At 57.7% G+C, this 22,646-nt stretch overlaps 1 protein-coding gene across 1 annotated transcript; it reads left to right on the forward strand.

Moving 5' to 3' along the window:
- The first annotated feature begins 395 nt into the window (after positions 1 to 395).
- On the forward strand, positions 396 to 20,592 carry COLGALT1 (collagen beta(1-O)galactosyltransferase 1). The gene is made up of 12 exons (XM_023247144.2): positions 396 to 717; positions 2,464 to 2,574; positions 3,249 to 3,366; positions 7,226 to 7,360; positions 9,195 to 9,399; positions 12,079 to 12,198; positions 16,304 to 16,380; positions 16,465 to 16,571; positions 16,709 to 16,841; positions 17,378 to 17,505; positions 18,394 to 18,600; positions 18,850 to 20,592. Exons 1-12 carry the CDS (start codon positions 455 to 457, stop codon positions 19,115 to 19,117), a joined length of 1,872 nt encoding a protein of 623 aa, XP_023102912.1. The 5' UTR covers positions 396 to 454; the 3' UTR covers positions 19,118 to 20,592.
- The last annotated feature ends 2,054 nt before the right edge of the window (positions 20,593 to 22,646 follow it).

Below are 22,646 nucleotides of genomic sequence, written 5' to 3' on the forward strand. Positions count from 1 at the left end.
CGGGAAGACCCTATAGTACAGATGGACAAACTGAGGCTCACACTGGGAGCCCACGGTGGGGGCTGAATTTGAAGCCGGGTCTGCAGGGCGCCAGGGGCCACGCGCGGCTTCACACCCAACAGCCCTAGACGACGTCCCCGTGAAACCTGGTCCTAACTAGCCAGCTCCGCCTGGAGGCACATCAGGCGGGGGCAGGTGTCGGGAGGCAGGGCTTGTTCTCAGCTCCGGCACCTTGAAGGCGCCAGAGTCACGTCAGATTGGAAGGCTCCGGGCTCTCTGTGCCTTTAAGGCCGTCCTGAGGGCGGGGCCTGGGAAACGGGCCCAGACGGCTGATTCACTCCAGGCGCTCCTCCCCTTTAAGGCGCGCGGCAGGGCGGGGCCCCCCGCTGGCCTCTTCAAGGCGCGGTCCGCGTCCGCCGGCAGAAAAAACGGCTTAAAGGCGACGCGTGGCGCGATGGCGGCGGCCCCACGCGCGTGCAGGCGGGGCTGGCGGCCGCGCCCGGTGCTGCTGCTGCTGCTGCTGCTGGCGCTGCCGCCCCCGGGGGGCCCGCCGGGCGCCGCCGCCTACTTCCCCGAGGAGCGCTGGAGCCCGGAGTCGCCGCTGCAGGCGCCGCGAGTCCTCGTCGCGCTGCTGGCGCGCAACGCGGCCCACGCGCTGCCCGCCACGCTGGGCGCGCTCGAGCGGCTGCGGCACCCGCGGGAGCGCACGGCGCTGTGGTGAGCTCGGCCCCCGCCCGGCCTGCTTGCCCCCATTCGGGCGGCTCCACGCCACGCGCTGCCTGCTGCCCCGCCACCGGGCGGGGCGGGCCGGACCGGACCCACGCGTGGCCCCCGCTGGCTTCCCTCTTCGGGGCGGGCCGGGCGCGCGGGCCCTTTGCTTTTGCCGTCCCGCCCCTCCCCCTGTCCCTTCCCCGCCGCGTTAGGACTGACCGACCGCGCTCTGCAGATCCGGGACCCCTCGCGCCCAGCCCAGGGCTGGGCCCCTCTGCCTGGGACTAACCCTCAAACCCGCTTCGGAGCACCCACAGCCCCAGAGAAGGGGAACCCGGGGTCCCCGCGGCCCACACGGCACTTCCGCTAACAGAAAGACCTTTCGGCTCCTGCTGCCTTGGATCCCGAACCCAGCCGGAGTCAGATTCCCTGCCCTCTAACCAGCGTGGGTGGGTGGGTGGGTGGGTTACCGGACCCTAGTGGCCAAAGGGGGAAGTGGCTCTTCCTGGCAGGGGAATGGGGCCGAGTTCTGCCTGACTGGTGACTTCCCGCCTCCTGCCTCAGTTTCCTCATCTGGAAAATGGGGGGCCTTAATGTCACTGCGGTTGGGTCCGTCTCAGAAAATTAACCAGTTAATGCCTGTGAAGCCCTTGTGCCTGGCGTCTCTGATTTGGTGCCCGATGGGCCAGAGCTGGGACTAGTACTCTTACCCTTATGTTGTCATTACTAATCATCACTGCTGTTGTTGGCGACTTCATAACAATTTTTTTTTTGGTGGGGGGATAGCTCTCATCTTTATGGTTAACCTGAACTCTTAAATTTTTTTTTTTAAGTTTATTTATTTTTGAGACAGAGAGAGACAGAGCATGAACGGGGGAGGGTCAGAGAGAGAGGGAGACACAGAATCGGAAGCAGGCTCCAGGCTCTGAGCCATCAGCCCAGAGCCCGACGCGGGGCTCGAACTCACAGACCGCGAGATCGTGACCTGAGCTGAAGTCGGACGCTTAACCGACTGAGCCACCCAGGCGCCCCAAACCTGAACTCTTAAATGGCTCTCACTCCTCCACCCCCGATTGGGTAGCCTGGATAGTCCAAGAAATGTTTGTTGAATTAATAAGTAACCACAGCCCACTATAAGGTGGTGTTGCTCATAAGAGACCATTGAGGAAGGGGGGGTGAGCGTATGTGATACACTGGCTACATTTTAAAATTAAATTGCACAGGGGCGCCTGGGTGGCTCAGTCAGTTAAGTCTCCGGCTCTTGATTTTGGCTCCAGTCATGATCTCATGGGTTCCCATGGGTTCGTAGGTTCGAGTCCCCCCTCTGGCTCTGTGCTGACAGTGGAGCCTGCTTGGGGCTCTCTCTTTCCCTCTCTCTCTCTCTCTCTCTCTCACACACACACAAAATAAATGAATAAACTTTGAAAACATGGTAAAACTAAATTGTACCTATTTAGTACTTGGGGTGGTTATAAGATCCTAGATGCTCAGTCGTACTAACGACGTCTGATGTGTTTTTCCAGAATGAGCTCGTTTGATCCCCTCTGCAGCCCAGGGAAGTGGGTCCAGTCCTCCCTCACCTGTATTTCAGATGAGGAAACAGGCAGCGAGGGGGGGAAGCGTCTTGCCCAGGGCTATAAGCTAGTGGGAGGCTGGCTTGGGGTCCGGAGTCTGTTGTTGCCCTGCTGTCCCGGTGGTCTGCCCTGCCTCACTGTCCCCGGCCTCACGCTGCCTGTCCTGCTCTGCCCGCAGGGTGGCCACGGACCACAACTCAGACAATACGTCGGCTGTGCTGCGCGAATGGCTGGTGGCTGTGAAGAGTTGGTACCACTCTGTGGAGTGGCGGCCGGCGGAGGAGCCCAGGTGAGCTTCGGCTTCTGCCCGGATGCACCCCCACCCCCGACGCCCCAACAGCCGGACTGGGCTGCGCCCTCATTCACACACCTTTCCTGATTCCCCATTGTCCCAGCTCTGCAGCCTCAAGGGCTGGCCTTGGCTGCTCTGATCCGCCTTCAGCTTCAATGGGCCGTAATCCTCCAGCTGGACCTTTGCCCCAGAAATTCTCTTCCCCGCAGTTCCCTTGGGCCCTTGTCCTCCTGGTGGTGGGGACACCTACTGCTTTGTCCCCAGTGTCCCTCTGTGCCCTGGCACCAGCTCTACTGCTTAGCTTCCCCATGATCCCCTGGGCAGTGCTGACCCCTGGTTTCTTTAATCCTTTCAGGTTTTTTTTCTTAACCCGTCTGCTGCCCAGACCAGATTCCGAGTCTGGGAGGACAGGCTGCAAGTTTGCTTCTGCGGCTCCTCTTACTCTCAGGAATGACCCTGCAAGGCATAGAGGCCCCCGACCCCCATCTCCAGAGCTTGCTTCCTCCTCTGCAGCTGGCCCTGGGCTCCCTCCCCCAGTTTTCTCCTCTTGCTTCCTCGCAGCCTTCAGATCCAGCCCACACATCCCCTCCTCCAGGAAGCCCTCTCTGACCACTGCCCCCTGGGTTGCGATGGTGCCCCACGCTTCCCACAGCACAGCCGCCTCTCTGCAGGTCCTACCCGGACGAGGAGGGCCCCAAACACTGGTCCGACTCGCGCTACGAGCACGTTATGAAGTTGCGCCAGGCAGCCCTGAAATCTGCCCGGGACATGTGGGCCGATTACATCCTGGTGAGTTTCTCGGCCAGCTGCCCCCAGATGGCGGGGGAGGTCTGGGTGGCCGAGGGAGGCCGGAGCAGTGGGCTGTAGAGACCAACTTTAACCCCCCCGTTTACGGAGGGAAACAGGCTCTGAGAGGGGGAGTGAGTTGTCAGAGGTGACACAGCTGGGTAGCAGAGTTGCTGGGATTCAGTCCAGGGCCCCCTGGGCTCTTAGTCATCAGGTTGTGTTCCTAACCGTCCCCTGTGGTGGGACCCTTGGGCCACCTCCTTTTTATTGCCCCTCCTGCATGCCCGACGATAACATCCTCTGGGCGAATTCCGAGAAGCTAGAGGATGGGGTGGGGGGCTGGGGGGCACTGGCGATGGGGCCTGACTTTCACTTCCTTCTGGGCCGGCCATTGCCTCTGGAGGGAGGGACGGTTCAGGCGCAAGTGCAGTAATGTTAAGGTATCTCCCCACAGGCCTGCGAGCCCCGTCAGCCCATCCCCTTGATCTGGACGTGATCTCCCCCCTGGTGCGGGTGGGGGTGGATGGCACTGAAGGCTGGGCCTGGCGCCCCGTGGAGGCTGAGCGCACCCATGCCAGCCTGACGTACCTGTGGTTGGTCTCCATCTACACGCCGGGCCCTGAGCTGCGGTCTGCCCCTTCCTTATTTACTTAGTGGGCAGACGTCTGTGAGCCTCTCCCCTGCCCTCCGTCTGCGGGCCGGACCCCGAGGACACGGTGAGGGTCAGCACGGGCTGCACCCTGCCTTCCTAGCGTCCCCGGAAAGGTGGACGGGACCAGAAAAGGAAACTGAGTGAGGATGTACCGAAAGGCAGCCAGTGCTGTGATTGTACAAGGCAGCTGGTGGCGGATCGGTGTCCTGGGGCTACGGTGATAAAGTAGTCCGCACTCCGGGGGGGGGGGGCTTAAAATGATGGAAGTTTATTGTCACGCGGTTCTGGAGACCAGAAGTCTGAAGTCAAGGTGTCCACAGGGCTCTGCTCCCTCTGAAGGCTCTAGGGGAGGGTCCTTCCTCACTTCTTCCAGCTTCTGGGGGCTCCACATGTTCCTTGGCTTGTGGCCACATCGCTCTGTTGTCTGCCTCTGGGGTCACACGGACTCCTCTCTCTGTCGCTTCTTATCAGGTCGTTAGTCATTGAATTTAGAGCCCACCCTACTCCAGTCTGACCCCCTCTTAACCTACATCTTAGTTACATGTGCAAAGACCCTATTAAGATCACAGTCACAGGTTACCAGGGGTCAGAATTTCAACATATCGTTTTCTGGGGGCCCCCGTTCAGTCCACAACAGATGGCATAGTCAGGGTGTTGTGATGAGTGAGCAGGGTTGGGGGCCTTCCTTAGGAGGGGACCCTAGAAGTGGATCCGAAGGAAGAAGGAAGCGAGCCTCTGGGGGGACACTGAGGGAGTGTCTGAGGCAGAGGGAACAGAGTAGGGCACAACCGCGGGGCATACAGGGACTGGCAAGGAGGCCGGTGTGGCTGGAGGGGTGATGGAGGCGGTCCTGGAGTGGTGGGTGGGGGCCAGACTACGCAGACCAAGGGAGAGATTTCGTTTTTACTTTGAGGGTAATGGGGAGCCATGGAGGGTATGTGAGCACAGAGGAACTGTGTTCTGATTTATGATTTTCAGAAGCCCCATGGCTCCTCCCATGGGGAAGCAGGGTCTGTTGGGGCAGGAATGGGGTTAGCAGGAGGCCAGGGTAGAGGCCAATATGGAGGAGGAGGAGTGGGGAGTGACTGCAAATGGATTGGGGATGCCTTTTCAGGCTGAGGGGACAGGCTCTGTTTGGGGACTACATGTGAGGGTGCCAGAAGGACCCCATGTCCCTGGCCTGAGCTCTGCAGAGAGGGTGGAGGAGAAAGAATGGAACACCCTTTATAAATTACTTTTTCTTTTCTTAAACTGAAAAAAAAAAAAAAAAGAACAGACTCCTCCTGGGAGCCCTGTAGGTTGATGTCTTATCAGCCCATTTACAGATGGGAAGGTGGAGGCTCAGAGAGGTAGGTGACCATGTGCTGGGTGGAGTCTCGGAACCAGTGAGGTGCAGAGAGGAGACTGGACCCTCCTGGAACCATCTAGCACAGAGCCACCTTGTCTGCTTCCCCAGGTTCGAGGCTGGCTGGCTTGCACTTCTCTCCCTCAGCAAACTTGGGGGGAACTCAGTGTGTTAGTTTAAAACTCAAAGCAGCTTTCGGCATACCAGTGTCTTTCTGTGACTGGGGCCTTTGGAAATCCATACTGGGATGTGGATCCCTTTGTCCGGTGTTTTAAAATTGTTATGAAAAGGACCTCTTTAAAGAAAGAAAGAAAGAAAGAGAGAGAGAGAGAGAGAGAGAGAGAGAGGGAGGGAGGGAGGGAGGGAGGGAGGGAGGGAGGGAGGGAGGAAGGAAGGAAGGAAGGAAGGGGAAGAAAAGGACCCTTTTTTTTCCTCCTTTTGCAAGCGATATAGGTGTTACCGGTGTGAAAATACACAAGAAAAAAATAAGAAACTTAGGAAAGAAAAAAAAGCAAGCAAACCTTATAATCTTACCTCCCAGGGAGACGCACTTTCTGGCTGCTTTTCTGTGTTTTCTAATTGAGGTGCAATTTACATAACATAAAATTAACTGTTTTAAAGCGGACAACTCAGCGGCATTTAGTACATTCATTATGTTGTGCGACCACAACCTCTGTCTAGTTCCAGAACATTCCCAGCACCCCAGAGGGAGACCCTGTCCCCATGAGCAGTCACTCCCCACTCCCCCTCCCCCAGCCCCTGGCACCCACCAGTCTGCTTTCTGTGTCTATAGACGCGCCCGTTGTGGACATTTCATGTAAATGAATCCTAACACCACGTGGCCTTTTGTGTCTGGCGTCCTTCACCGTGCACCATGTTCTCAAGGCCCATCCATGTGGTAGCGTGTGCCAGAACTCTAGTCCTTTCTCGTGGCTGAGTCATGTTCCTTGAACGGATGGACCACGTTCTGTTCATCCCTTCTGCCGTCCGACGGACACTTGGGTCATTTCTGCCGTTTGGCTGCCGTGGCCAATGCCACGTCCAAATGTCTCATCCCTGTTTCCCGTTGTCCTGGAGCACGCCTCGGAGTGTGGAATCGCATCGTGACCTGCGTATCCCGGTGGACAGGACCACCCTTACCCGATCGTTTTCTGCGGCGCGATTCCCAGCCGTCTTGGCTCACTCCGCGGTGGGACGCGGCCCGAACCCCCCTGGCTGGTTCGCCACCACCAGACTCTTGGGTCGTCCCTGGGTTGTGTGATAAATAGCACTGCGGTGAGCATCCTGGCGTGGCCTTGCTGGAGAGTGTTGGTGACGCGTGGTTTGGGGTGGGGGGACCAGCAGGCACCCCTCCCCCCCCCACCATGGTGACGCCGTTCCCGGGCTGGTAGATTTCATCTGATGCTGCAACAAGGAAGTTACCATCTTTTTATCCCAACATGCGAGGCATTAAAGGAAAAAAAAAAAAGGCTTATGTGAAGGTCTGATTTTTATACGCTTTTTATCAGCATCTAATTGACGTTAGGAGAAGCGTGTGTTCCTCCCAGCCACTCCGCACAGAGGTGGCCTCTGCTCCGACTGTCCTCGTCCTCCAACGCTGCCCGTTTTGAAAGTTTCCAGTGCTACATCTGGGACCCATTTATGTTGCTTTGTGCTGTGTGGTCTGTCCCTTCTCTTGCCGCGTAGTGTATTGTATGAGCATGACTTGGCTTGTCACTTGAGGAACCAGGTGGCTTCCAGGGCCCCATCTGTTGCTCCAGGATCCCCAGACGCCCCTCCCCTGTAGGACTCTGGCTGTTCAGAGCTGTGGCCCAGCCCAGGTCAGTCCCGTGACCCATGCTGATGCTGTATTGGGTGTTTTGCAGTTTGTGGATGCAGACAACCTGATCCTCAACCCTGACACACTGAGCCTCCTCATCGCCGAGAATAAGACCGTGGTGGCCCCGATGCTGGATTCGCGGGCTGCGTACTCCAACTTCTGGTGTGGGATGACTTCCCAGGTCAGGGGGCTTCTGGGGTAGGGTGTGGGCCGGGGGTGGGAGGGGTGAGCGACTGGGGGCTGTGGCTAGAGTCTAACTTATCATACCACCTCATGTGAGCATCTCACAACATCACTGTGATACTCCTTAAGTAGCTCCTCTGGGGAGGGGCTGTGATTGTGCCGTCTCCTCCCCACCCTCTTCCCAGTTACTAAAGCAGAAATAGAAACACAGAGAGGAGTTGACTTGCCTAAGCTCACACAGCTAGGAAGGGGCGGTGCCAGGATAGGACTTCAGGCACCGCTTGATCTAGGTATTCAAACAGCATTCCTGGGGCGCCTGGGTGGCTCAGTCGGTTAAGCGTCCGACTTCAGCTCAGGTCACGATCTCACGGTTCGTGAGTTCGAGCCCCGCGTCGGGCTCTGGGCTGATGGCTCGGAGCCCGGAGCCTGCTTCCGATTCTGTGTCTCCCTCTCTCTCTGCCCCTCCCCCGTTCATGCTCTGTCTCTCTCTGTCTCAAAAATAAATAAACGTTAAAAAAAATTAAAAAAAAAACCCAAACAGCATTCCTATCTTCCTCCATCCTTTGGGTGGCTTCATTTTCAGACTCTTGAGGCACGATCCCAGCACCATCTGGCCAAAGTCCACTTGGGTCCCTGTCTAGTCTCCTCCTACACCCGAGCCAGTTACTGAAGCCAGGAAAATGCCAGGTTCGTTGACCAAGCCTGGGCCACAAGTCCCACCCAGGGTTGAGGCTGGGGTTGCAGGCAACTCCAGGGGGAGTGAAAGGGTAGGTGCTGGAGTGGGGACCGTGCCAGCGGAATGGGGTTTGGTGGCTGGAGCCGGGACCCCTCTTGACTCTGCCTGTCTTTTTAATTGTTGGGTGATTCACATAACATAAAACTCAGCTTTGTTTGTTTATTTTTATTTATTTTGAGAGAGCAAACAGGGGAGGCAGAGAGAGGGAGTATCCCAAGCAGGCTCCGCACTGCCAGCATGGAGCCCGACGTGGGACTCGAACCCACAAACTGTGAGATCATGACCTGAGCCGAAATCAAGAGTCAGACGCTTAACCGACAGCTACCCAAGCGCCCCAAACTCACCATTTTAAAGTGAACAATTTCACGGTTTCTATTTGTTAAAAATATGTCGTAGAAACCTAAATGTTACACTCTAAGAATTACAGTTTGTAAAGTATGATGAAGAGAGAGACCAACCTCCGACTGTTACGTCATCTTTTCTAGAAGATTCACCCCCAACTTCCTTGAAGTTGTCCAGCGTAAATCAAAGGATCGCAAAGATCCAGCCCTTTCTTGACTTTCTGATTTCCTCCTTCCCTAATGTCTCCTGTCTTTCTTCTTCTTTTTTTTTTTTTTTCTAATTTTTTAATCTTTATTTTTGAGAGGGAGAGTGCTAGCAGGGGAGGGGCAGAGAGAGAGGAAAACAGAATCCAGCGCAGGCTCTGTGCTGTCCGTGCAAAGCCCCACGTGGGGTTCGAACTCACGAACCGTGAGATCATGACCTGAGCCGAAGTCAAGAGTCCAGGTTGGACGCCCAAGCGACTGAGCCCCCCAATGGCTCCCTCCTGATCTGAAGTGTGGAGCTAGGTCTGCGGGTGGACAACCGCTTCCCTTCCCTTATCTGCCACCCCCCCCCCGGGTGGCCGAGGTTCTGGTGGGGGGGTGGGGTGCAGATGAGGCCTGACCGCACCCAGAGCTTTGCACTCAGCAAATACCCACTGCGGCCAGAGGCTGGCATCTGGGTCTCGCTCTCCGAGTTGTTCCATGCCTCCCGTTGTCCCAGGCCCCCCCGCCTCACCTTTAGGGACCCCCGCACTCTGCCCCTCTCCCTGCAGGGCTACTACAAACGCACACCTGCCTACATCCCCATCCGCAAGCGGGACCGTCAGGGCTGCTTTGCGGTTCCCATGGTGCACTCGACCTTCCTGATCGACCTGCGGAAGGCGGCCTCCAGGAACTTGGCATTCTACCCTCCTCACCCCGACTACACCTGGTCCTTTGACGACATCATCGTCTTTGCCTTCTCCTGCAAGCAAGCAGGTGAGCCCGCAGGGAGTTGGCCATCACTGGGGCGTCCGGTTCATTGGGACAGTGCCGAGCCCACCGAAGGTTCACAGAATCAGAGCTGCAGAATGCAGGGATGGCTTCAGGTGTGGCTGTAGCCAGGTGTTAGGCGATATCCTCAGGACCTACTTGTTTTCCAGCCCCAGCTTTGCTGGGGCGCTTTACTCCCCAGATGTTTAAGACCTATTTATTGAGGGTTATTCCCATCTTGATATTCTCCTGTGTTCTCCCAGTTTTCTGTAGCTGAGCATAATTGTTCCCTAACTGTACAATTAGGGGGAAAAAATTAAAAAAAAATTTTTTTAACATTTATTTTTTGAGGGACAGAGAGGAAGTGGGAAAGGGGCAGAGAGAGGGAGACGCAGAATCCAAAGCAGGCTCCGGGCTCCGAGCTGTCAGCACAGAGCCCGACGTGGGGCTTGAACCCACAAACGGGGAGATCATGACCTGAACGGAAGTCGGACACATAACTGACTGAGCCACCAGGTGTCCCCCCCCCCCAAAAAAAAACATTTTAAAGAGAGAGAGAACACAGCCAACCATAGCTGACTTGTCGTATTTTTTATTTATTTATTTTTATTTATTTTTTTTTAATTTTTTTTTTCAACGTTTTTATTTATTTTGGGGACAGAGAGAGACAGAGCATGAATGGGGGAGGGGCAGAGAGAGAGGGAGACACAGAATCAGAAACAGGCTCCAGGCTCCGAGCCATCAGCCCAGAGCCCGACGTGGGGCTCGAACTCACGGACCGCGAGATCATGACCTGGCTGAAGTCGGCCGCTTAACCGACTGCGCCACCCAGGCGCCCCTGACTTGTCGTATTTTTAAAACCACCGTGCGGCCAGCTATGACCCATGGCCAAAGCCGGCCCACGATCTGTTTTTCTGTAGCCACGAGCTAAGAATGCCTTTGGTTCCTGGACCCAACTGCATCATGTATGTGTGCGGGGGCGCGTGTTGTCCAACAAGCAATTCTCGGACTCCAGCATTGTGTCCTATCATTCAACTCCGTTCTGACGCTGTCTACCCAGAGATAGCGTCAGATTCCACAGGTTGAGGGCTCGGTCCTACAAGACTGCCCCCCCCGCCCCGGCCCCCGACTTCACATGCCAGCCACCAACCCATGGTCTCACCACTAATTTGCCAGAGCGGCTCACAGAATTCAGGAAACCCCTCGACTCACTAGATTACTGGTTTATTATAAAAGGATAGAACTTGGGAGCGGCCATGTAGAGGAGACGCCCAGGGCCAGGTACGTGGGAAGGGGCGCCGAGCTTCCTCGTCCTCTCCACGTGCACTGCTCTCCCCACATCTCCACGTGTTTACCACCCCGGAAGCTCTCTGAACCCCATCCTGTCGGGTTTCTATGGAGGCTTCCGTGACATAGACGCAGTTGATTGAATCGTTGGCTCTTGGTGATTCAGCCTCTACCTCTCTCCTCTGAAGAATCCAACCTTCTATTCATGGTTGATTCCCCTGGCAATCAGTGTGTGTGTGTGTGTGTGTGTGTGTGTGTGTGTGTGTGTGTGTGTGTTGGGGGGGGTCGGGTCCTCTTTAAATGCTTCTCAAAAGGCACTTCTTAACATAAGAGACACTTTTAAGCTCTCAACATTTAGGAAATTCCACGGGTTTGGGGAACCGTGAGCCAGAAACTGTGAACAAAGACCAAATATATATAAGAAGTATATAGTTGGTCATCTGAATGGAAAAAAATGAAAAGAACAAGAATATTCTGTGACATCTGAAAATCATATAAAATTCCTATTTCAGGGCCTATAAATAAAGTTTCAGCGGCACGCAGCCACGCCCATCCATTTAAGCATCATTTATGGCCGCTTTCGCGTTCCGACGGCAACTGAGTCATTCAGACAGAGCTGTCTGGCCCAGAAGCGTAAATATTGACCGTCTGCCCCTTCACAGAAAAAGTTTAACCAGTTAAAACGAAAAATCATTTTCAGCGGGTTTTTTCTTTTGTTTTGTTTTGTTTTGTTTTTTACTTAAGGGGAAAAAAAAAAAAAGATTACACAAGATACAAAGATGTAAACCACTCAGAAAAGGGCGAATGCAGAAGGCTCTGGTGTAACTAATGTTTTGTTCAGCTGCAGCCCCTTTCTGGGCATAAGGGTGCATCTGGTGGGGTCCACCCGCTGTTTGGTGGTTTGGTTTGTCATGGAATCCTGCGGGGACTGAGTCCGTGGCCGCGCAAGGCGCCTGTTGACAGCTCTGGAGTTTGTCATGGGCTTGCCCGGCAGCGTGAGCCCCTCCTCTGGCTCCTGGCCCCAGATGGGGAGCTGAGGAGCCTCTGCTGGTTGCCAGGAGCAGCGGGACGTGTCTCGGATCCAGCCCCGCCCGGGCCGTGCGGCTTCACACCGTTTGCACGTTTTTGTTTTTTTTTTTTAATAATTCGTTTTAACATTTATTTATTTTTGAGAGAGAGGGAGACAGAGCGCGAGCAGGGGAGGGGCAGAGAAAGACGGAGGGAGACACAGCATCCGAAGCAGGCTTCAAGCTCTGAGCTCTCAGCACAGAGCCTGACGCGGGACTCGAACCCACGGACCGCGAGATCACGACCTGAGCCGAAGTCGGACGCTCAACCGGCTGAGCCACCCCGGAGCCCCGCCGTTTGCACTTCTGATTGTTGTTTTCTCGGCCCCAGAGGTCCAGATGTACGTCTGCAACAAGGAGGTATATGGCTTCCTGCCAGTGCCGCTGCGGGCGCACAGCAGCCTCCAGGATGAGGCCGAGAGCTTCATGCACGTGCAGCTGGAGGTCATGGGTGAGTCCACCCGCGCCCAAGTCACCTCCCTTTCTCTGCCACCTCGCACCCATCCCCCGACGCGAGCGTCTGCCGCGCGCCAGTCCCTTGGCTGGGGGCAGGGGGTACCCGGCACGAACAGCTTGCAGGTAGCTGTGCGCAGCCTCCCGAGAGCGGTCGGGGTGGGCTTCCCGGAAGAGGTGGCATTGAGATGCAGGGTGGACGGGAGTTAGCCAGGAAGAAGATTGCAGCCGGAGGATCAGCCCTCGCAAAGGCCAGGAGGCTGGAGGGGACGTGAGCCCAACGAACAGCCAAGGTTGACGGGGCAGAAATCGAGGTGGTGAGCTGGGCAGAGCTGGCAGGCGGGGCTGGGGCAGTGGCCTCAGACACCAAGCTGAGGAACAGGCCTTTTTCCCCGGTGGCAGGCGGGAGCCATGGAGGGTGTGGGAGCCCAGGGGCAGCAGCTTTTCACTGATAGACCTTCATGTGCATGGTAGCATCTGGGACACTGTCATCTTGAGCCGTTTCCTCATCTGTACCCCTGCCAACCCCCAGACCCACCATTCTTTGTCTCCTTTTTTCTTACATGAATGCTTTTATTTCCCCCACTTGAATAGATTTATTTTAAAAAGGTATTTGTATCATAGTTGCAAGCTCACGTCTTTCTAATATATATGTACATATACACATCAGTCCATAAACTGTTAAGCCAGCCGTCCCTCTAGTGGGCCCCTGAGGTGGGACAGGCACGCAGGGCTGAGCTGCCCTCGTGGTGGTTTGAGCAGTTGGGGGATCTCCGGAGCAGCCAGCAGTGAGACACTGTCCACCTCCACGGGGGCCTCGCCCTGTGCTGGCCACACACTCCCCCAAGACGGCCTCTGAGGCGGCATGGCCACTCCTCCCACCGCACAGACAGGGAGGAGCCCAGCTCTGGGGCTCCTTTCCCACTCTGCCCACGCTCTAGAAAGTTCTGTCTGTGGCACCCCCTGGTGGCTGAAGGTGGAATGGCACCCTGCCTTCTGGGGCAACTTCTGGGTATTTGGAGGTGACATCTGGAGGCTGCAAGGTGACCAGGCTGAAGACCACCCCCCCCCCAGCATAACATCTGAGCGTCTGGGACGGATGCCCACACCCGGCCCAGCAAACCCCACCAGACTGCAGTCACAGGAGGTAGATCTCTGCTTGTCACCAACTCCCACTGGCGACTAGACCCTGAGAAATCTCTCCGAGGCTTCCGTAGTTTTCCTAGTTTAAAGTTTCACAAATATTTCCAGTGTTACCTCCGGTCAGGAAACCATTCGCGCTGCTGTTAGAAACCGAAAATGACAGAGGGGCGAATATTTCCCCGTTTCTGAGGGGCCAGAGCAAAGCATATGGAACGACAGGAAGGAGGGGCTGGAGGTTTCAGGTGTTGGTGCAAATCCTTCCTTCTGGTCTGAGTGAAAACCACGTGTCCACGCGTGGGCGCTTGGACCCAGGCTGTGCGTGTGATTTTTTTTCCACGCATTCAAGTCTGTCTTACGGCGAAGCTTCAGACTCACAGAAAAGCTCCGCGAGGTCCCTGAGTATGGGGAACCCGGAGACTTGCTTCCTTTCCCCACCGCCCCGCCCCCGCCCCCGGACTATGTGGAATCTCTCCCTGTCGGCCCCATAAACCTTGCTCGATATAAGTCCTGTCCATTGAGCTTTAGCCACACGGCGGCGATGGGCGTTGTGTGTGTGCGGGTGATGATCGCTTTTGTATCCTGTCACCAGCCACAGCCCGGGCCCTGGCCTTCCCCTGGCCCTCCCACCGCCTCTGTTTCCTCAGCGGATGGGTTTGGGCTGCCTGGTGCTTCTGGAAGTGGAATCGCCCCGCGTGCCTCTCTCAAGTACCAGGTCGTCGGCCCAGCGTCCCGCCGGTGCTGCCATGGCTGCTGGATGCAGCTGAGGCTCGTCCCCTGCCTTGCTGCCCGGTGTTACTAGTTCTCTTACTTCTTAGACCAGTTGCAGAGTCCGTGGGTCCCTGAGACCACACTCGGGTCTGATAATTCGCTAGAAGGACTCAGGACTCACCGGAAGCTGTTACACTCACAGTTACAGTTTATTACGAGTGAAAGGACAGATTACAGTCAGCAGAGGGAAGGGGTGTCTGGGGTGGTATCCAGGAGCGTTCCATGCATGGAACTTCCAGTCGTCCCCTCTCTGTGGGGTCGTGTGGACAGCTTGTACTTTTCCCAGCACCAAAGTGTGAACAACACGCATGGTGTACTGCCAGCCGCGGGTGCTCCCCTGAGCCTCTGTGTCCAGGGTTTTTATTGGACTCACAGGGACCTGGCTGACTGCCACATGGGTGACCTCCACGTCTAGTCCTCGCAGAGGGCGAGCTGATTCCACCTGGCACAAGATCCTACATCACACTGTTGGCATAGACCACCCGGTGTGGCCCAAGACCTCAGGCAAACAAAGATAGTCCTGCCAGGCAGGATGTTCAGAGGGCTTCCACCTTCCAGGAGCTGGGGACAAAGGTCAGACCTCTCTTTGGGCAAGTTCGATTATTCACCCCATGATGGGTCTGAAGGTGTTAGGTTTTTCTAACGACTGTGATGTGACTTTCTGGAAAGGCTGCATGGCTTTGCTCCTTCTGGATGCCCGATGTGCTCCATTTTCCCAGAACAGGCAACAAAGAGGAGATCCTCACTCCCCACAGGCAGGCCAGGGGACCCTGGGCCCCGGGGGAGGGGCAGAGGCTCAGAAAGAGAAGGGAAAGGCACCTAGAGTTTGCACCCGGGCGCTCAGACCCCAACATCTTGCCCTTGGTCTCCGGCTCCCCCAAAGAGGGCAGGGGGTGGTCAGAGCTGTGTAGGGCCCCCAGCAGGCAAAAAAAAAAAAAAAAAAAAAAAACCCAGGATGGGGGCCCAGGTTGGCTTTGGGCCTCGCCAAGGTCTGTCCCAGACAGAGGGGCCTGTGTCTGTCCCTCAGGCTCACATAGGGCCTGTATTCTTGACGGCTGCAGATGCCGCACTGCCCGTGAGGCTGGGCTCCTCTGGGCCAGCCCAGTGGGCGTGCAGGAGCCTCCCCAACCCCCCGTCCACCCGCGGATCTGATCCTTCTGAGGGAAACCACCAGGGGTGTGCCAAGACAGGGCCCCAGGGACGTGGTCTGAGCGTCGTTCACTGCAGCTGACAGGGGAGTGGTCATGGCCACTCTGAAGTCCTTGGCATAGCTTGGCTTGTAGGCGCTCCAGTCACACGGTCACCGTCCCCCTGCACGTTTCCTGTGGTCCTCTGCGCGTGCGTCTGTAACCAAAGTTTCCATGTTTCTAAGGAGCCCAGTCACCATTTTAACTTGACTATGTCTTTAAAACCTTACCTCCAAATAAGGTCACATTCCGAGGTACGGGGGGTAAAGATGCCAACATACTGGGGAGGACACAGTTCAACCCATAATATGTGTCGTTTCGTGGCGTCTTTTCCTGAAACCTCTGGGAGGAGGAGGTTTTTAAAATCGGATCCCATTTTAAAGAATTTTTTGTTAGTGGTTTTTATTTATTAGAGTCCCATTTTATAGATGAGGAAAGCCAAGGCCCAGGCAGGTCAACGTCACACGGCTTGCCATCATTCCTGTGCTCGTTCTACGAGTAAATGATTGAGTGCCTGCTGCGTACCAAGCGTTGGGCACTGGGGACTCAGCGTGAGTGGACAGACCTGGTGTCTGTTCTGTGGGGCACACGGGAGACAGGAAACCAGAGAGGTAGGACTGCAGGATTGGGGTTCGATGGCAGAGGCCCAGGTGTTGTGGGAGCCAGGAGGAGGTGCCCCACTCCAACTCAAGAGGCCGTCTTAGAACTCAGGGATGGAGCGGGGGAAAGAAAGGGGTTTCAGGCAGAAGCCCGGCGTGTGCAAAGGTCCTGAGGTAGGAAGGGGGTGCATTTGGGGCAGTGCCGACAGCCCGAGTGAGTAGGGGTGGGGAAAGAGACTAGCACCAGAGTTGTGAGTGGAGCCGGCTCAGGCACAGCCTCCAGTGCCAGGCTAAGGAGTTTGGGGTGACGGGGGGTCACGCAGGGGCTGGGATAGGGAGGTTGTTAGGAGGCCAGGCCCCTCCCTGAGGGACCCCACCGGCCCCGTGGCCTCGCTCCGCCCCACAGTGAAGCACCCACCGGCGGAGCCCTCCAGGTTCATCTCCGTGCCCACCAGGACGCCTGACAAGATGGGCTTTGACGAGGTGAGCCAGGCCTTCCTTCCCCGGGGGTGGGGGTGGGGGCAGGGGCCCGGCCTGGAGTCTCCCACTGAAGCTCCGGGCCCACAGGTCTTCATGATCAACCTGAAGCGACGGCAGGACCGGCGGGACCGCATGCTGCGGGCGCTGCGGGAGCAGGAGATCGAGTGCCGGCTCGTGGAGGCCGTGGATGGCAAGTGAGTCCCACCCCGGGGGGTCCACACGCACGGGTGTAGACCGCTCCCTGGCGGGTGCGGACGGTGGGAGGAGGCGGGCTGACGGCGGGATGGCAGGCCGAGCGGGGCTTCCTCTGACCCCTGCTCCCTGCCTCCAGAGCCATGAACACCAGCCAGGTGGAGGCGCTGGGCATCCAGATGCTGCCCGGCTACCGGGACCCCTACCACGGGCGGCCCCTCACCAAGGGCGAGCTGGGCTGCTTCCTCAGCCACTATAACATCTGGAAGGAGGTAGGCCTCGCAGGGGAGGGCGGGCTGTCCTCAGGTCCTCAGGCTTCTGGCCCCTCCTGGAGGGGATCACTGGCGCCCCCTGCAGGCTTCCGGAACTTCAGCGGGACACAGGGCCTCTCTCCAGTGACTGCCTCACCGGAAGTCCCCTGAACCCCGGGTGGGGCAGCTGTTGTCCCTCCTTTGTGCAGAGGGGAAAACAGACTAGGGAGGGAGGGGGAGCCCGGCTCCCACAGAAGGTGGGGTCTGAGACCCAGGGCCCCCAGTTGAGGCCTCTTCCCACCCAGCTGCTGTCAAATGTCTCCGGAGCCTGGTCTCTGTGCTCAACATTTACAATTAGAAACGACGGCCACAGGGACATTAACCAACGCCAGCCCCGTGCCTGGGGCTCGGCAGCCACCCTCAAAGGGAGGGAGGTCGATCCAAAAGACGGTGGGGAAGGTGCCTGTTTGCTTCCCTCCGGCTGCCCCAGGGCCTTTAAGCAGAGCTGACTTCAGGGTCGGGTCTGGCCTTGGTCTTTGTGTGACGTCCTCCCTCAGGTGGTGGACCGCGGGCTGCAGAAGTCACTTGTGTTCGAGGACGACCTGCGCTTTGAGATCTTCTTCAAGAGACGCCTGCTGAACCTCATGCGGGACGTGGAACGGGAGGGTCTGGACTGGGACCTCATGTGAGTGGGGGGGGTGGGGGCAGGGCTGGTGGCGTGGTCCGGGGCCCAGTTTAGAGTGGGGTGGAGCTGGAGCCTGGAGCTCAGAAGGGTGGCCTGGAGCCTGTAGGTCTGATGGCCTTTGCAAGTTAACAGGCTGAGCCCACTCTTGGGGGTATAGCAGAAGGGGCCCCGCGCTCCCTGGATCTGAGAGCGGCCGGGGCTTGGGGCGTGGCCTGGGGTGGGTGTGGTCAGGGCTTGGGAGTGTTCCCAGAAGCTGGGGGCCTGGCGGGCTGTGGGGGCATAGCCGGGGAGCCTGGGTCTTGGACCAGCTCGAGGTGGGGTGTGGCCAGCGTATTTCTGGAACAGTCCTTTGGAATCTCCTCGAGGTCAGTTGGATCCTCCTCCCTGCCTCTGTCCTTTCTTCCCTCCCTCTCTTGCTGTCCTGCTGGATGCAGGGCCCTGATGCAGGCTCGAGGCCCCAGACTGTGGACCATGTTTGTAACAGGAGCAGCAGCCGTACCCCTTCGTCCCTGACCCCCCACCACATTCCCGCGCCTTGCCCAGCTGCCCCACAGCCTTGTGAAGTCAGAGCAGCTTCCCTCCCGGCCCCCTCCTTCCCGCGGTTCAGCCTCAGCGAGGGTCCAGGACATCCTTCCCTTCCCAGCTCCAGATCCTCCCGTGGCTCCCCAGTGCCCTTGGAAAAACCCAGTCTCCTCCCTGCATACCTCAGCCCCTGGGGTCCTCCCTGGCCCAGCCACTCCGGCCTCCCCATCGCTCCCCAAACACACCACGCCTGCCGCCACCCCGGGGCCCGACGGAGGCTCGCTAGGTCTCTGATTTGCTCGCTGGGCGTCCTCCGGCGGGCGGGAAGGAGGGGGGGGGTGACAGGGCCCTAACTCTGCACCCCAGCTACGTGGGCCGGAAGAGGATGCAGGTGGAGCGGCCGGAGAAGGCTGTGCCCCGTGTGAGGAACCTGGTGGAGGCCGATTACTCCTACTGGACGCTGGCCTACGTGATCTCCCTGCAAGGCGCCCGCAAGCTGCTGGCGGCCCAGCCCCTCTCCAAGATGCTGCCTGTCGACGAGTTCCTGCCCGTCATGTTTGACAAGCACCCAGTGTGAGAGGGGGTTGCGGCGGGCACGCGGGCCGGGCTCTTGCCGTGGGTCTGCCCTGGGTGGGCTCTTGCCGTGGGTCTGTCCCAAGGGTGTGTCTTTTCCTCTGCCTGCTTCTTCCCCCGTGCTACCCCCACCCTCCGGCTCCACGTGATCCCCCCCCCCCCCCCCGCCACTGCCCTGCCCACTTCCATCTCAGTCTGTCCCTTACTCCCAACCCACTGCTGCCTCTCCTCTCGCCGCCCGCCCCCCAGGTCTGAGTACAAGGCCCACTTCTCGCCCCGCAACCTTCGCGCCTTCTCGGTGGAGCCCCTGCTCATCTACCCCACGCACTACACAGGGGACGATGGCTACGTGAGTGACACGGAGACCTCGGTCGTGTGGAACAACGAACACGTCAAGACCGACTGGGACCGTGCCAAATCCCAGAAGATGCGCGAGCAGCAGGCACTGAGTCGCGAGGCCAAGAACTCAGACGTGCTGCAGTCCCCGCTGGACAGCGCCGCCCGAGACGAGCTCTGAGGGGCTGCGGCCGAAACACCAAAGCAGGCGTCGCTGGCCCAGCCTCCTTGTGCTCGCCGGGGACAGAAGGGCCACCCCCCCCAGCCCCCTGCGGACCCCCGGCCGGCCGCAGAGGGCCCTCCACGCAAGGCGGTATCCAGCCAGCTCTTGTTCAGCAACCACGTGCACGCAGGCAGCTTTAATGGAGTGCCTACTGTATGCCGGGAACGGGGCCCGGAACCGGGGGGATCAGATGGGAACGAGACACGTTCCTGTCTTCAGGGGCCGAACACCTGAAGTCCCCGCTGTGTCCCAGGCTTCTGTGTTAGCGGCAGTGAGCGAGGCGCAGTTATTCCGTAGGCCAGTGATCGATTCAGTCGTCAAGGTTCTACCGACCTCCCCTCCCCCCACCGCCCCAAGAATCAGCACTAGTGATACACAGTCATTGTTTTGATTCATTTAAGTATTTATTGAACGCCTACTGTAGGCTGGGCACCAACCATCCTAGGCTCTGGGAATATTGAGATTGACCAGCCCCTTTCGTTCATTTCTTCCAACAACACATCCGAGCACCCGCTCTGTGCCTGCCTGGTACTCGTGACACAAAGACAAGTTCTCACAGACTCAGAGCATTTATCGAGTGCCTGCTGTGCGCTGGGGATGAAGAGAAACAAGGTGCTTTTCATGCTTCGATGGGTTTCCTCCCCCCCCACCCCCCACCCCATCTAAAGAGCACCTACAGGCATTAGCGATACAGTGTAACACTCGCCGGGGTCGGCACCGGGTCACCTACGTGTGTGCCGGGCCACGTGCTAAGTGCCGGGCCACCGAGATGCACAAGACGAGTCTTTTATCTCTTTGTGCAGCGGGCATTTATTGAACGCCTGCTGTGTACCAGACCTCATGGACTCCCAGTGGGACTGGGGAATGATTGGCTGAGTTTGACCCCTGCCCACCCCTCCCCACCCCGGTCACCCAAGCTTGTGCAGACAAAATCCCCCCCCCACCACCCAGGAGGGAGGGTGGCTCTTCCCTCACCGGGGGCGGCTGCGGGTCCCAGTGACCACAGGGCCACACGCAAGCTCCCCTAGACCCAGCCCCCCTGGAGGGGGCAAGGGATGAATACGGGGGCTGGGTCTCCTGTGCTCACCCCTGCTCCTGTTTGGACCCGTCCCCCTGTTGGCTCGACCTCCCCGGCCTGCGTCCCACGTGTGGGTCCTGCCTGCGCAGTGGGGTTCCTGTGTTCAAGCCTTCGGTGGGGTTGTTTGTGTGTTTGGGGCCTTGCGTGGGCTCCGCTGCCCTCCCCCCGCGTCGGTCCTGCCTGAGGCCTGGGCAGGATGTCCCCCAGCGGGGGCTGGAGGGCTTGCTGTGTCTTTGGCCTGGAATGAATGTCAGAGCCAGGACTTTGCTCTCGTAGGGACGACTGCTCACTGGGTCAGGTCCTGGATAACTTGCTTATTTTTTTATTAAATGTTCCCGGTTGGTTTTCACATAAATCTGTGTTCTTGGTCCACTGCTCCGCTGACCACCAGTGCACAATCACGCTCCCCGCCCCCGCTGCCGGCCCGTGTGGGAGGAAACCAGGTGCCGGAGAGAAACCCACTGGTGGAGTGAATGCGGGGGAGGGTGTAGTGAGAGCCCCATAAAACTTCCCTGGAAAAGCCCGGGGACAGCTGGCCAAGTGCGCTGTGTCCTGTGGGGTCGACCGCGGGGTTGCCGCCGCCGACAGATTGAGGAGACAGGCTGCCGTGTTTTGGGGTCTCCGGGAAACTCCTAAGATGAGGATTTGAGTTGTCAGGTGACTCCAGGAAGCCCCGAGGGGGGTGGGGACGGGAGATGAGGATGCCAGTAAGCACTTGACTCTGGGCAACTGGGGACCTCAGGAGACCACATCAGAGCGGTCCCACCCCAGGGGCGACGGAGGTGGGGCGTTTATCCACACCCAACCGCCTTTGGGTCTCCTTTGTCCAATACTTAAAGGTCCTCAAGATTCTCAAGCCCTTGGAGCGCGTGGGCACCTACGCAGGCCTTTTACAAAATAACACAGATGGTGTGTGATCCTTGCGGAAGTAGAATGTAAACATGCGACGAGATTGCACCCAGTTTTTCAGCAATTGTCTTTTTTTTTTTAAGTTTATTATTTTGGGAGAGGGAGAGAACGCGGGCGAGCAGGGGAAGGGCTGAGAGAGGGAGAGAGAGAATCCCAAACAGGCCCCCGCACTGTCCGCAGCGGAGCCCGACGAAGGGCTCGATCTCACGCACTGTAAGATCACGACCAGAGCCAAAGTCGAGAGTTGGAGGCCCAACCGACTGAGCCACCCAGGTGCCCCTCGGCAATTTCCTTTTGAAATGTCACAACATACCGTGGACACTCTGATCAGTGCAGACGTCTACCAGTTCTCTTCCGGGTCGTCACATACAAAGTTCCGCGATGGTGACGGACCGTGCACTCGGCCGGTCCAGCCCAAGAGCGTCCCGGCCCCACTGAGAGCGGTGTTGCAGGACGCATCTTCCTGCTGGAGCTCCTACTTCAGTTGGGTGAGTCGATACAGGTGAAAATGCTGGAAGGATGGGTGTGTGTGTTTCCTCGTGCGGCTGCCGTATTTACTCTTCTCGTCGTTAAGTCCTGACCGTTCCCCGTGTGTTTTTTCGGAGGCGGGTGATGCGAGTGTATTAATCGATCCCCTCTCGTGGAACCTCGGAGTCACTTCTCCGGTGTTCCGGTTCCTCGGGGTGTTTCTAAATCTTACTTTCAGATCCACCCAGTGGAACTCAACTGGGTGTTTTTGTTCCTCGGGGACCTCTGGTGATGTCTGGGGACGTCTCTGGTGGTTACGACCAGGGGGTGGGGGCTGCTACTGGCATCTGGTGGGTAGAAACCAGGGACGCCACTGAACGTCCTACAATGCACAGGGCGCACCACGAGAAAGACTGCTTTGGCCCCAAAAGTCCACATCCTGCACCATTCCATTCAGCATCTTGGGGACAGGAGTCTCTAGAAGGGTCTTTTTGTGTGTGTGTGTGGCATGAAGGGAGGTTTCCTTTGCTTTGAAATTTCTCTGGTTAAAACATAGATTCTCAGGCTCTGCCGCCGGATTGAAAGGGTTAGAAGCTTAGAGGTGGCGCCTGGGAACCCCCATTTTATCTTGAATAAAATCTCCAGGAGAATCCTATCCTTCCTTCCGAAATATGTATATTTCCACGTTCCCACAGATAGTGCGTATATATCAGAAGGTACATTCAGGGGCGCCCGGGTGGCTCAGTCGGTTAAGGTTCTGACTTCGGCTCAGGTCCTGATCTTGCGGGTTCGAGCCCTGCATTGGGCTCTCTGCTCTCAGCAGTGGAGCCCGCTTTGGATCCTCTGTCCCACCCCCCTCTCTGCCCACTCCCTGCTCTCTCTCTCTCTCTCAAAAATGAATAGAAATTAAAAAAAAAGAAGTGAGGGGCGCCTGGGTGGCTCAGTCGATTGAGCGACCGACTTCAGCTCAGGCCACGATCTCACGGTTTGCGAGTTCGAGCCCCGTGTCGCGTTCTGTGCTGACAGCTCAGA

The sequence above is a fragment of the Felis catus genome, chromosome A2 (assembly GCF_018350175.1).
Source record: "Felis catus isolate Fca126 chromosome A2, F.catus_Fca126_mat1.0, whole genome shotgun sequence".
Lineage (NCBI taxonomy): Eukaryota > Metazoa > Chordata > Mammalia > Carnivora > Felidae > Felis > Felis catus.

What these genes read in the sequence shown, in the direction of transcription:
- COLGALT1 (XM_023247144.2), top strand. Translation starts at nt 455, where the DNA reads ATGGCGGCGGCCCCACGCGCGTGCAGGCGGGGCTGGCGGCCGCGCCCG. An exon ending in GGTGTGGGATGACTTCCCAG is followed by an intron (nt 7,361 to 9,194) that starts GTCAGGGGGCTT and finishes CTCTCCCTGCAG; the next exon opens with GGCTACTACAAACGCACACC. An exon ending in CGTGCAGCTGGAGGTCATGG is followed by an intron (nt 12,199 to 16,303) that starts GTGAGTCCACCC and finishes TCCGCCCCACAG; the next exon opens with TGAAGCACCCACCGGCGGAG.